This window comes from Lichenostomus cassidix, chromosome 3 (genome assembly GCF_008360975.1).
Source record: "Lichenostomus cassidix isolate B80296 chromosome 3, HeHo_3.0, whole genome shotgun sequence".
NCBI classification, from domain to species: domain Eukaryota; kingdom Metazoa; phylum Chordata; class Aves; order Passeriformes; family Meliphagidae; genus Lichenostomus; species Lichenostomus cassidix.
In genome coordinates this window covers 35216848-35231404 of record NC_139483.1, presented here as the reverse complement: position 1 = coordinate 35231404, position 14557 = coordinate 35216848, and the positions used below count along the sequence as shown (strand labels likewise).

General features: G+C 37.3%; 1 protein-coding gene across 7 annotated transcripts in view; it reads right to left on the bottom strand.

The window, feature by feature from the left end:
• The window catches only part of LTBP1 (latent transforming growth factor beta binding protein 1), a 180164-nt gene that overhangs the window by 132686 nt on the left and 32921 nt on the right, over positions 1 to 14557 (bottom strand). For all 7 annotated transcript variants that reach the window (XM_085055266.1, XM_085055269.1, XM_085055268.1 and 4 more), the window contains exon 4: positions 1711 to 1886. In XM_085055266.1, coding sequence (XP_084911392.1) covers positions 1711 to 1886 — 176 coding nt within the window. The remainder of the gene's footprint in view (positions 1 to 1710; positions 1887 to 14557) is intronic.

The window sequence follows — 14557 nt, the reverse complement described above, 5'->3', positions numbered from 1 at the left end:
AATTCAAAATATTTAGGCACATTATAGGTACATTTAGGCACATTATATAGACCATAAAAACTCTTTTTACTACCTGTCCTCTGGCTGTTCTAGGAATCATAAGCTTTTCAGTAAGGGTAGAATATTTTATTAATGCACTGCTCACTAAGGGGCTTATTAGAATTTGATAAAAAAACACTCTTGTCTTCAGCTCCTGGTTTTCCTTCTCCTGGTCATGCCCCTCAGAGAATTTAATTAACAGTGGGGCTCAAATAAGCTAGAACAAGCTAGAAGCACGGGCTCCTTTGTTTTACAGCTTCATAGAGTTATCTCCTTATGCTACATAGAAGAAAAAGAAAAACAACTCACAGAATCCATTCATTTAGTTGCAGCTTGATACTTGTAAGTGTAATACTGAGTGTATCTAAGGTAGACTAACTCAAACAGCCTGAGAAATGGGAGGATAAGGCAAGATTTTTTTGGCCAGCATCCAGCCTGGAACAGTCACTCAAAATAGTGGAGAACTGTACGACGGGGAATTTGTCTACTTTTTGACTAGTAAGAATCAGAAGAGAGGGACATAATCTAATCCCAGTGGCTGTTAATATTTTATTTTAAGGAAAATGACTGCTGACTGGAAAAAAAACAGTATTATCTTATTTACAAAAGAGACTACTGGTTGATGTTGACAGTGTGATTTAAAAAAAAAAAAAAACAAAAAACTTTCTGAAGCTTCTAAGAAAGGGAGACAGTGCTTTGCAAGAAGTAAACTTCACCACTCTAAAAATGTAAAATTGAAAGGCCTCCAGCTGCCCACTGTTCTTCCCATTAGAACCAATACTCTCGTTTATCATCCATGAACTTACACTTGAGGAAAAGGAAGTAGGGAGCTGTATTTAAGTATAAATGAACAGACCATAAAGATGTGCAGAAACGCAATGATACATAAAGGAATTCTATTTAAAGATTTAGAAGGAAAGGCTCTTCTTCCCTAAAGCCTCAGCAGAGCATAATTCTTTGGGCTACAGCAAAGGAAGTCTGTCAGGAGACTGTAAGTACCTTAAGGTCTCAATGTTAATCAGCCCATTATTCAACTGCAGGAGCTTTTCTCCAAATCAAGCCAGCAGACGTTCTGTAATACCTAACCCATAATTCATCAAGCTCTTCAACTTCTAAGCCAAAACTTGTCCTCAAGCTCTGCACACAATGGGGCATGAGCCAAGGCCACACGCTGGGCACCTACACAACCCTTTTTTGATAAATATGAAGCAGAAACTCTCAGGCAGCCTCCATACTGTGCAGAAGTTCATAAACACATAATAAATTAAATATAGAGAAAAATAGTCACCAATGAGACCACAATCCTGAACTCCACCTTTCAAAAAAGGGTATCCATCATACTGACACTGACTATACTCACAGTTGTGCCTATTCTAGCAAGCATTCACAAAGCACCTTTTTCTGAAGGAAAAACTATTATCTAGAAATAGCATGATGAATTTTCAACAGTGAATCAGGCTCAATTTTTTTTCATCCAGGAAATTGGTTTTGCTTCTACACTAAATGCAAAATATTAGAGCATTTGCTAATTTAAGAATTCCATGTATAGTTATTTTAACCTTTCTCTGTCTTCAAGTGTTACTGCAGAAAATTTCAAGATCTAAAAAAAAAGGGGAGTGGGGGCTTTGTGGTGGGCAGAGAAGAGAGTATGGTTTTTGTAATTGTACTCACATCGCAAGGGTGATGCAGGTTGATCCTGGCCCAGTCTCAGTGGCAATGAGCCCTCAGTGGATTGCTCTCCTGAAATCACTTTTTTAACTGGATAATATTTGGGTTTAATCACATATTCCTGTGTTTGGCCATGATGAAGATTCATCATCAGTGTCTGAGATGAAAGGGGTATCATCCTGTTTTGGAAAGAGATAGGAAAGACAGAATAATGTAAGAATTAATAAATTCGACTTAGAAACTACTTCTAAAAAGTTGAAGACAAGTTCAACTTACTCCAAATTCTCAAAATACAGTTTGGAAAACCTACTACGTTACAAGTAAGCACTTGATTTTCCATGCATTTAGCATCCTCATTGTCTTGTCAGCTCAACAAACTCCTAACAAAGACAGCCTACAGGCGTTATATCATTTTCTTTTTCACTTGGCAAGAGAAATATCATGGACAGCTCAGAAAACAGGGAGGAACAGGGAGAAGCCCTGATCAAAATCATAAGCTGCAGCTCCAATTTGTTAACACACGGAGCTTTACAGATTGGTCAGAGAAACAGCGATGCATTCAAACTTTATTCCATTTCTTACAATTGTCATTTCATACCAGGTATATTAAGTAGAACCTAAACGCGACTGACTTTTCCTCTCTGTTCCCAGAAACCATTTTCTCCTTCACCATATCCGTCTAGCCACAGAGCAAAGCACTGCTCCTCTTCCCTCTTTTCAGTCTGTTTCCCACCTCATCAGAAGGTTTGTTTCTCAGAGTCACATTACTTTGGCCATTCACTTTCTCTTTGCCTGCACTATTGAACATCTCTGCCAAATGTCCCATAACCACATGGCCTCCCTTAACAGCAAAACCATTTCCCCTTCCTGCTAAATAAGAAGATTCCTTCAAGCTCACAGATTCCCTCACTGCTAATCCTTACTTATATGGTTGGATTTCTCCCTATGACCTCAGCTTCTCACTGCACAAGGCCTTGCCAAGTTTCAATAAAAATTCCCTCCTCTCCCTGTCAAAAAGCCCATGGTTATTTAGCAACCATCAGCAGTAGGAATCATTTCTTCACTAACAAACTGGCCTTCACTGTTCCAGGAATAAATAAGGCAGCAGATTGGGCACCTCTTAGCCACATGCAATGAAACTGGAAGCTGCTTTGGGCCCCTGGGCTGCAGAATTGCACCTCCTGGCAAGGAACAGCACACTTTCAAGTAACAAACCTACTGATAACATGCCTTCAAGCAGCTGTAGCTAGTGCAGATCAGACTGTAAAGACAAACTCCACGGAGAGTAGTATCAATTACTAACCTAATAACAGTGGCTATTAGGACTACATTGTCCTTTGCTCAAATAAAGGCATATAGAGTGGGATGCTGCAAGCCTCCCTCACTTTATTCTCAGCTGAGGGTCTGTAACTACTCCAGTCTTCAAAAATGGAAGAATGGGGAAATTATGGGATTTGTAACAATCACCCCTCAGAGCCACAGTTCTGCAGGGTAAATAATTGTCTTCTGAGAATAAGTCATGAACCCTATATTACAAAGGACAGCTGAGCAGCACTTCCCCACAGTGGTGAGACTGCAGAGTTTCAGCTAAGAACTTAGATGACTACTGCATTGTTTTCTGACATGTGGAGCCTGAGCCAGCCCCTATCTCCAAAGCAATGCTTAACTCCTTGGTCATGTTATTCAAGATGCTTAGTAACTTCTGTAGCCAATGGATTTGTGGTTAGAACAAACAATGGGGTTTTGTCCTACACAGATGCTCTTTTTTTCAAACTGATCCAAGTTAACAAGAGCATTCATTAATAGTGACATTCTAAAACTCCTATGTAGAACTGAAACATAACTGCTCAGGCTGTCTCCAAGTCAATTTTTGTAATACAGTACTTACACAGTCTCATTACACTCAGTAAAAGTCTCTTTGCCAGACTAAGAAAGAATACTGTATTTTCTATGTTGTCTTTAGGGTTCCTACCAGAAGATCAAAAAAGAGGCTTCAGAGGCACTGGAGGTCAGGCTTGGAATTCATCACAGTCTGATAAGAAGTAGCACCAGGAAACCCTCAGCCTGAGATAAAGCTGAAGTTGTTTCCTTCAGTACTGTTTACATATGAACTTTATTTCTTTGAAGAGTCATTGCAATCTCTCCTGCACAACCTGCCTTCTCTAACAAGCCTCATTTGATGTCTATGTAGCACGACATCCATTTCTGTTCTTGGACACAAGAGTGTCTATACTGAATGTATAAGCAGGATTTCACAACTAGATACAGATGCTGCCATTTAAGTGGCTGAGTGTTTCCTGTTAAGGTTGTAACAAGTTGTAAAGCATTACAGAACCCCAGAGTGGTTAAGGTTGGAAGGGACCACTGGCGAGGTTCACAGCTCCAGCCTCTCTGCTTAAGCAGGGTCTTCCTAACGATCTCTGATTAGCAGTCCCCTAATTACTTTTATCACCCTCTGCTCAAAACTGCTCCAGAAGCTCCATGTCTCTTGCCCTGAGAAGCCCAGAACTGGACACAGCATTCCAGATGTGCCTCACCAGGGCTGAGTAGAGGGACAGGATCACCTCCCCTGACCTGCTGGCAATGCTCTTCCTAATGCAGCTCAGGATTCCATTGTCCTTCTTGGCCACGAGGACACACTGCTGGCTCATGGACAGCTTGTTTTCCACCAGGACCCCAGGTCCTTCTTCCCAGAGCTGCTTTCCAGTAGATTGGTCCCCAACCTGTACTGGTGTGGGACCCTGCATTTGCTTTTGTTGAACTTCAGACAGTTGTTCTCTGCCCCTCCTCCAACTTCTCAGGATCCTTCTGCACAGCACTCTGGGGTATCAGCCACTCTTCCCAGTTTTGTGTCTTCAGTGAACCTCTGCAGAGCCATTTGCCCCTTCATCCAAGCCACTGATGAATGAGTGAACAATATGCAAGCTGGTCAAGTCTTCTGTCATTCAGCCAGTTCTCAAATCACCTCACTGACCACTCCTCCAGTCTGCACCTCCCAAGTTTGCCTATGAGGATGTTGTAAGAGACAGTGTTGAAAGGCTTGGTGAAGTCCAGGCAGAAAATATTCACTCCTCTCCCCTCATCCATCCAGGCAGTTTTGTCACTGCAGAAGACAACTGGGCTGGTTGAGCATGATTCACCCTTAGTGAATCCATGCTGACTACTCCGGGTCACCTTCTGGTCTTTCACATGCTTGAAGATGGCCTCCAGAACAAGGCCCTCCATAACCTCTCCAGAAACTGAGGTGAGGCAGTAGCTGCCTGGGTACTCCTTCTTGCCCTTTTTGAAGACTGAGAGGACATGTGCTTTCCTTTAGTCCACAAGCAGCTCTCCTGACTGCCATGACCTTTAAAAGATGACCATGAGTGGCCTAGTTACGATGTCTGCCATCTCTCTCAGCCCTCATGGATACATCCCATCATAGCCCAGGGACTTGTAGACATCAAGATGATCTCTAAGCCAATCCTCCTTGATTCAACAAAAGTTTTCCTTTCACCATTCCTTTTCCCTCGTCTCCCAGGTCAGACATTCCCAAGGGCTGGTCTTGTCAGTGAAGACTGATGGACAGAAGGCACTCAGTAACTCTACCTTCTTTGCATACTCTGTTACCAGAGTCCCCCCTCCATTGAATAACAGGCCCACATTTTCCTTCATTTGCTATTTGTTATTGATGTATTTGCTTGCTGTAGTTGATATCCTTGGCCAGATTTTTGATTCCAGGTGGGCCTCAGCCTTCCTTGTTGCATTTCTGTATACTCTGACAACATCTGTATGTATCTCTTAAGTGTTCTGTCCCTGCTTCCTTCTCCTGTGTATCTCTTGCTTGTGATTAAGTATCAACAAGAGTTCCTTGTTCATCCATGTAGGTCTCTTGCCCACTTTGCTCAATCTTTTGTTCATCAGGATGCACCAGTTTTGAGCCTGAAAAGAAGTAGACCTTGAATATTGACCAGCTGTCTTGGATCCTTCTTTCCTGCAGGCACATTCCAATGGTATTTGTCCAAGAAAGTCCCTGAACAGGCTAAAGTTAGCTCTCCAGAAGTCCAGGGTTGCAATCTTAATTGCCGCCCTTCTTCCTCTATGGAAGATACTGAACTCCACAATCTCATGGTCACTGTAGCCAAGGCTACCCCAACGTCCATATGTTCAAAAAGGCCTTCTTTGTTTGATAGTATTAGGTCCTTTTATTTTTATTATTACCTTTTATATTGCCACACATCCAGCCACACTGAAGCCCAGCTGTCAGCCTACCAAAAAATCCATCCTAAAACTTGAAATTATAATAAATTTTTAAAAAATAATTTTAAAAACCCAACAACACACCATGCCACACCAAAAACATGAATGTCATACATTAGAGACTGAAAGCCTAACCACCAGAATTTACATCAGTCGCCTCCTTCTTCCTTCCTTCTCAGGTATTGTCATTTTCTTCCTCAATTTAGTTTACATTAAATATTAATGTTAGTGAATTACTGCTAAGACAGCTGTGTTTTCCAAGTGTGCCTTATTCAGTAGTACATAGGAAAGCTGTAAACTTCTTCAATCCAGTTCTTTAAAAGGAAACACCTCCATGTGATGTACAACCTGATAATTTTTGTTTCAATGCAGACTAAAGCACCTAATCTAAATCTCCAAGGTATATGCTTACAATAATGACATGAAACCAAAGTTAAGATGCGTCTAGACTCTTTTTCTTACATACTTATGCTTAATATTGATGATCTTGGTGTATAACTGATGTTAACTTAATAAACTTCACAAAAACTTTCCATTGCTGAAGTGTATACCAGGCAGACAAACAAACTAACCACACCTTCAACAAACAATATGATAAATACTAAGAAGGTTAAAAGAGTACTATGGAGGAAAAAGAAACATTTTCAGCTGTCATGCAAAAGAAAGTTCTCTTGCTCGACAAACCAAAGAAAGAATGTGATGTATCAGAGTAACTCTAGCAAGCAGAAGTGAGATCAACAACATTTGGTATGAAAAGACAAATCTCACTCAGGTTGCTTGCTTTATTTCATTTACTGTAAGTCTGATGTTCCTATGCCTGGCTCCTAGCTAGCAAGACTCCAGAAAATACAAAATATTAACACAAGTGCTTCATTCAAGTGTACAAATTAATTCCTTCTTCACTACCTCCTCCCAAAGTCTCTGAAAAATCAAAAGGAGAAGAAAACCAGTATTTTCTAAAACGATGAGACAGTAAAGAAAATATGCAGGCCAGTTCAAAAGGCATGAAAATAGAACTAACCCCTTACCCTCCAAGTAAATTGTTAAAATTCAGTTGCTAGTTCAGCCTGACCTTTGCCAGCTGTTTCCTCCTTCCACTGCTTCTTTGAGATACATATATATATATTAATTTCTTTTAAGATACATGAAAAAGTTTAACTTCCCAGTTGATGATGAGCAGATGGGATTTCTTCAAAGCCTTTTACCTTATCATACCCATCATTAATCAAGGATAGCCTATTTCACAAGGCCCTACCAGTAACAAGAGATGAAAGAGAGAAACATTCAGCTTTCCTTTATTTTCACCATTTCAAAAGTTCGGCACAAAATTGATTCTATGTACAAATATGTATTTTTAATGCATATTTAAAAGTCCTGTCCCTGAAATACAGTGCAAACACTGCAAAACAAGACCGAGACCTGCCTGTCCTACAATAACGACCCTATAATGTTTCATTAATACCCTCATTATAAAACTGCCCTGACTTTTATCTTTGCGATACATTTTTCCCCAAAATTTTGCAAAGCTAGTAGTTTGGATATGACAAATTAGTTTTCAAATAACCATCAAGCCATTAATTCCTACTTTTTTTACCTCCTTAAAGCGTTAGAATGTTATTTACAATATAGACAAAATCTTATTTGATCATCACCAAGTTGATTTTGTTGGTAAAAAAGGTAATACAACAAATACAACAAATCTTAAGATACTTAGTCTACACCAAGACAAAAAACAGTAAAAAGGAATTTAAAGTTGTTTAAGTAAAAAGGAAAGCTTGCTTACTACATCTTTTCATTAAAATGAGTGCAGAAAATTTGCTCTATCCCACTCCCAGCATGTCATCAAGACACAAGTGAAGCAAATTTTTTGGAAATCTTCTTACAGTATTAAGTCTTAAGTATCCTTCAAGTATCCAACATTAAACCAACATTAAAGGAATGGTATGTATGAAGGCTAGAAAAATCTGAGACAACAGTGAACACAAACCAGATGAGTCTAAGTCTCACAGTTACAGCAATTCACAAACTTCCGTTTTCATCACGCACCAAATGAACAACTAGCAGTTACAATCGTTCGTTACCTTATGCATACTTTCATTAACACTTAACCAGTGAAGCTCTTCACAAATCCACATTAATTGACATCTGGATTATTTCTCAGAGATGTCCAGCCATACATACATCTTCAACTTTTCAGACAACTCTTACCAGTAAAGTTCAAGGAGGCAAAAAAAGAAAAAACTCCTCAATATAAAGCCTAGGTGAGTTGCTGACTTGTTCCTCTGCTTTTATTGGTTAACTGTTTGTTTTAGAGTCCTTTGTTGTTGTATTCCAGGATGCTACATTGCTAATACTACAGTCAGGTAAGATATTTTGTCAGTATCAAACTCAGCTTTTAAAATAATGGCTGCTAATGTCACCAACACTTGCATTAAGAATGACCTTCAAGAATTCACTGAGTTGCAGCACTGAGTCAAGATGAAATTCACTAGATATTAGCAGGCTTACTTAACCAGACCACTGTGTCAGCTCAATACATCATCTTCAGTAAATTAGCACATGTTTTTCCCTTTCCTGTTTTATACTACATTTTCTACAGAAAAATTGCTTTTGTTTCCATGGTACTAGTGACGTGTTACACTGACATTGTGTAAAAAAAAGTTACTCAGATGGAGACATATTAACTTGTGATAATTTCTAATCTGTTGACCCATGAGACAGACTTTGGTATTAGAAAAACATGCTGAAATTACAACTAAAAATAGAAGCAAACTCCTACAATGGATATTAGATGATAAAGGCAAGTGAGCACAGCTGCTGCGAAGCAAAACCACGCATCACTGATCTACTCAAATTCTTGAGCATGTTAAGCAAAACAGGAAACAAAGAACCCAGTAGGTTGATGTAATTTATTTGAAATTTGAAAAAAAACTTTGAAATAAAGATTTGTATTACAAGAGACTACTAAAAAATCTTAAATTATAAAATGGTGTTGCAAGTTTAAAATGGGCAAATATATGAAAGATAAGATTCATTTTCTTGAATATATATTAATTATAATATATTCTTTTGAAGTCTACTAACATATACATGGTTTGATAATACCTCACTTCAGGTAAATAAGTAACTTAAAAGTATATGCAATTTTGTTACAGTAGTTCAGAAAATCCTCAATTATTATTTTGTCTTCCAGAATAGCAATTTTTTATTTACACAAGATAAATTCACTCTGGGAATACACTTACACCTTTGTCTGAATTAAGCAGAAATCTGTCATTTAGGAATATAATACCTAAATAAAAGTAAAAATGCTAATAAAGAACTGAAAACCTTGGCCTACCCTTGATATTCTGGCATGTTAATTCATGATTATGAAAAACATAAATGCAAAGAGTAAGTAATTACCCCATCAACTTTTTGCAAAGATGCAGATGGATTAGCAAAAAATGTTTTCTCACTACTGTTTGTTATGTCTAGAAAATGTTTTACAAGTATGGTCTTGCTGGTATAAACAGAGCTTCTCAGAAGGAGTCAGATATAAAGGAATACATCATAGGTTCATAACCTTTCTATAAATTAGACCTCTGTAAAGTAGGAAAAGATGCAAAAACCCAAGACAATTAAAGGTGGCTAGACAGGAAGAGATAAAGACTCTGAGTACCAGGACTGTAGATGAAACTGAGCACTGATGAACATGACACTCTCACATCAGCCCAATGAAAGTTTACAGCGTACAAAATTGGATTAAAAGATAAAACTCAAAGCACTACTGAGTGCAAAGAGATGAGGGAAAATAACAAGGAAAGCTTTTAAAGGCATTGATAATCACAAAGTTAAGAGTGTCCAGAAAGTGCACAGGCAGGGAAATGCCAGACTCTGGTTCCAGAAGAAATTCTTTAGGAAATACATGACAAAGATACAAAACAACCCTTCATTAAAAATTAACTGCAATAAGTTCTAGACTACAAAAAGAAATACTTTTTCCACATACTGCTTAATCAGAACTATGACAAGATATAATCAACCATTATTGCTTTCAAGAATGCCAGTATAAATGGTTGATAAGCACACCTCAAATTTGATTATGAGATCATGAAAAAAAGTCAGAAATCCTTATGCTTAAGGATATCAGTTTCCTAACTGATCATAAAATATGCAAACAGACCTTATTTTTCTCCTGCTAAAGAAGTGCCAGGTGTGCAAGTTGGGAGCATTTTATCTCTCTGTAATACATACTGATTTCTTACATAAGCAACTACTAGCAGATGTGTACAATCCTGACTTTGCCCAAGTACAATACACAAAAAGTGCTTGTATGAGAACAAATTATGTCTTCATGTTTGACTGGGGAAATGGTCACTGCACATTAAGAATCTTAACCACATTTACTGAAGGCTTTCTAAACTTACTTGACAAGAAGCACAATTTATGATGACCAAGCCTTGAAAATTTCTAGATTAAATCCAGACTCCATCTTCAGCATGTCTATTTATCAGCAGAAGCTCTTTCTGGTGTATGAAATCAGTAGCAAGAAGCTCTGACAGACTAGACTGGCTACAGGATACACTCCCTGAAACACCCTAGGGACTGCTCTTCTTAAGTTACACCACAAAATTTAGCAATCCTAAACATGGAGGGGCAGAAAAACCCAAACCTCAAAGTTTACCCAAGTTCTCCACAGCAGTCACCTAAATTCAAGTGATGAAGCAACTACACTCTTCCTGCCACGTCTGGCACATGTTGTGCTGTACCCCAGAGGGTGAAAAGATGAGTGGTGAAGTGCTTTGGATGTAGAAATAATATTTGCATTAGGCCAAGAATACTTTTAACGTCTAAATTTTTAAATGTATAATTACTTTCTTAGCTGAACTAGATAAACAACTCATAAGATCTATTTCTTCATACCACAGAATTGAGCAATAAAGTCTGTCCTTTGTATTAAGTCATCACCAAAATGGAATGTTTCCATTTGTGGGCAGAACCAGAGAAAGGGGGGACAGCAGTAAGCAGTTACACTTACTAGGAGTCTAATATGGGGGCTAAGGAGGTTCCAAAACCTTGTGACATATTGACACAAATAGTTTGAAAATAACACTACACAGAAAAATATTTTCTAATTAATTAAGACAGCAAACTTACACAGGATCAGAGGATAGCAATTTCAAAAAATTGTTAGCGAATTTTAGTTGTTTGTTGAAATTCAGCCATATAACACATATAAGACTTTGTTCATTAAAAATACATAGATAAATGCATTATAACTATGTGTTCATTGCCACATATTTTCAGAAAATAACATCCAGAGAAATAGCATGTTTGTGCCTACATCCTTTTTGTGTCAGTACAAGATCCCTGATGTAAAAGAGTCACTTCAGTAGAGCTAAAGAACAGACTAAAGCTAACAGAACCGATAAGGCACTTATTCACTGTCATGACCTAAGAAATTCCTCTGCAAAGAGAACCTTGACAGAGAACCTTGACAACAGATTAACAAAAATCAACACGCTTTATTTATATTTCTATTAGAGATACCATAAAAAATAATCAAACTCCACCACAATGCTATTTATCAGCTTATCAAGCTTGTTTAACAATGGAGACTAGATATGGTAAATTTTGGCTGCATGACTAATCGCTTTAAGGCTTAACAGGAGCACTTTAGGAGTATTTCTACATTGGCTTAGTGTGTCAGAATCAGGGGAGATACAACATATTCCTTTTAATTTCAGACATTAAAGAAAGAAAAAATAAGTTTAGTACATCAACAGCAACTCTTGGCATATATAGTTCACTACAACATTTCATACAGCAAGCAAATCTAAAAACGGCATACAAGGAATCTAGATTTAAAAATAGGCCATTTTGCCTCATTTACGTGCTTAGTTTAATCCTGCTGTAAAAGGACCGGTTGCTTGAAAACTGTGTTAAAATAATTTTTCAGAAGGCAAAACTAGATAATATAAAGACAGTAATATTTCCGTCTGAGAAATGTTCATGTTTTCAGCAAAAATTACAGGGCTAAAAGTGAGTGTAGATTTCAACTTTAGTGCCTCACCGCTCCTCTGCTAACGAGCCCAATGGATGATATAATTATAAATAATATCATAATTCTGCCCTAGCTCTATTTCTAAAATTATTAGGTAAAAGGTAAGATTTTCTAGTGCACTGAGCTCAAGGACAAAAGCTAAACTGCATGAAATTCTCAATTTTCTTACTGATTTTGCTCTACTGAGCCATCCAGTTTGTTCCAGAGACAGAGAAGTTTGCATAGAATAGGCACACATTTTTTCTATACTTCCCTAAAGATTTACAAATATCTACATCATCATCTAATAAGATACTGCAAAGTTTTTAACAATCAAAGGTTGGTACACTGCTCGGTACATATGCAAAAGAATACTAAACAGTTACACTGGTTTTCACACAAGCTGTTTTCCCAGACACTAGCATAAAATCCTGATTTCACTGAAATCAAGGGCAGAACTCTCATTTATTTCATTGCTGGCCATGATTTCATCCCAGGACTTTGTTACTTGTCAAACACAGATTTGCATCCTTGGACTTTAAACCCATAGGCACTACGTTCAGCAGTCTTTTACCCTGGCTTGGAACGCCAAAGCAGAGATTCCTTGTGGTTCCTAACTAGTTCCTGAAACCCACATTTGTCACCCTGGAAGGCAGTGAAATGTAAACAAATTTTAAGAACACTGTATCCCTGACTTCAGCCCATGATTAACAAAGTATGTGAAAGAATCTAATTCATTATTATAAAAATAAGTCCACCTACAGCTCAAATTCAGCTTGCAAGAAAGCAGTTATGAAGAATTTCTGACATACGGCTGAACCAACAATGTCTGGAGGAACTTGGATCTCCTATTCCAAACCTTTTTGCCTACTTAAAAAAAAATAAAAAAACACTGTGACCAAAAGCCCAGACTGCATTCCAGAGGTCTAGGAATAGCTTGTTTTCCTATTTGCAGTTGGTAAATTTGAAGTCTGTGAGGCATTCCTCTGGTTTTTAAGGATGTCTCTGATTTCTCCTGAAAAATCCACTTTGCTTCATTCCCTACATGTAAAATTTTGCTCACCCGACAACTACAAGCTTTGTTATACAAAATATTTTTCAAAGTCAATTTTGAGAAAATGTAATTCAATACATTCCTTTTTTTGTGATACTGTCCCAGTCCTTAGTTTTGGTACAATATACTAGGCATATATGTTAAGTTGCTGAAGCTTGTGACTTACAGGCTCATGTTACATACAGGCATAACAGTAAACCACATTTCACAATACTTATTTCTTTTTCTCCCTGTTGCATAAGGGATGGTTTTTAAACATAAGCTGAATATTGTCATTCCAACAAGTCTAAACTATAAAAAGGACAGGTTATAAAGTGTTTGAAATTACATCCTTAGGGCTCAATTTAGAATCTTGTCCTCACATTCTTTTCATTTGCATGCTTCGTTGTTGAAATTGTCTGCTAGAGTTCTTTTTCTTTCCTTACTAATGACTTCAAAGAAATACATGCTTGAACTCCTAAATATATTAAACCGACTTAAATTACCTTAAAACATCCAGTGACTGCTCAGCAAACCAGAAAAAGCATAGTGCACTTCTAGAAATAATACACTATTAAGCTAGGGAACTGCATGCATAATGAAGTACAAAATAAACACATCTAATTAAAGAATACCATCAATATCTATTTTATATAATTTGGATTTATTAAAGCTGCTAAATCATCATGGTAATATACAAACATAAAAATTAATTTAAAAACTGAAAGCAACTATTTAAAATTATTTTTAAAAAATCTTTTCATGACATACTATTTAAGCTTTTTATTTTCTAGGGGACCAAACAAGAAAAAAACAAACTGTTATTCGCCTTCCACAAAGAGACAATTCAGATGTACAATTCGACTCTAAAAACACATTGGTTTACAGTATAATTTCAAAGAGCATGTGTTATGTCTAGGTTTATTAACTTGAAAAATTTAAGGACAGCACTACCTTCTATAATTCTATTACAGAATTCTGAAAATTGAAACACAATTTTAACAGAACTGAAAAACCATCCTTAATGTGACCATATTTTGGGCTTTATAGAAAAAGATAAAATTATTCTGTTACTAAAAGAGGTATCTCAATTATAAACCAGACCAGAATTTGTATTTTCAAATAAGATGATTGACAGTGACAATTTCCTGCCAAAACAAACAGAAAACTTGCTGTTCAAAATATTTGCATAGGCTAATACATGTTAAATCATAAAACTGATCAAACAACCTTATGAATGTACTAAAACACAGAAAATTTGCAAATAAAATCTACTGAGATAATTTGTCATGGTAGGAATATAAGCAAAATAGTACCATCCCAGGACCACCGATAACAGTCTGTATTTTAGAAACATCATATTCCATGGCACCAGCTGCTTTGTGAATTACACAACCTCAGCAGCCTGGCAGAACTTGTTCCTCTGAACTTTTGGAAACTGGCATTCCTGCCAAAGAGACCTTTTTGAGGCTCATACTTGGCCTGTTGGCTCTGCATGAGGCAAATTCACCTCTACCTTCGTAAAGCAACCAGGATCTCAGAAAACTCTGGAT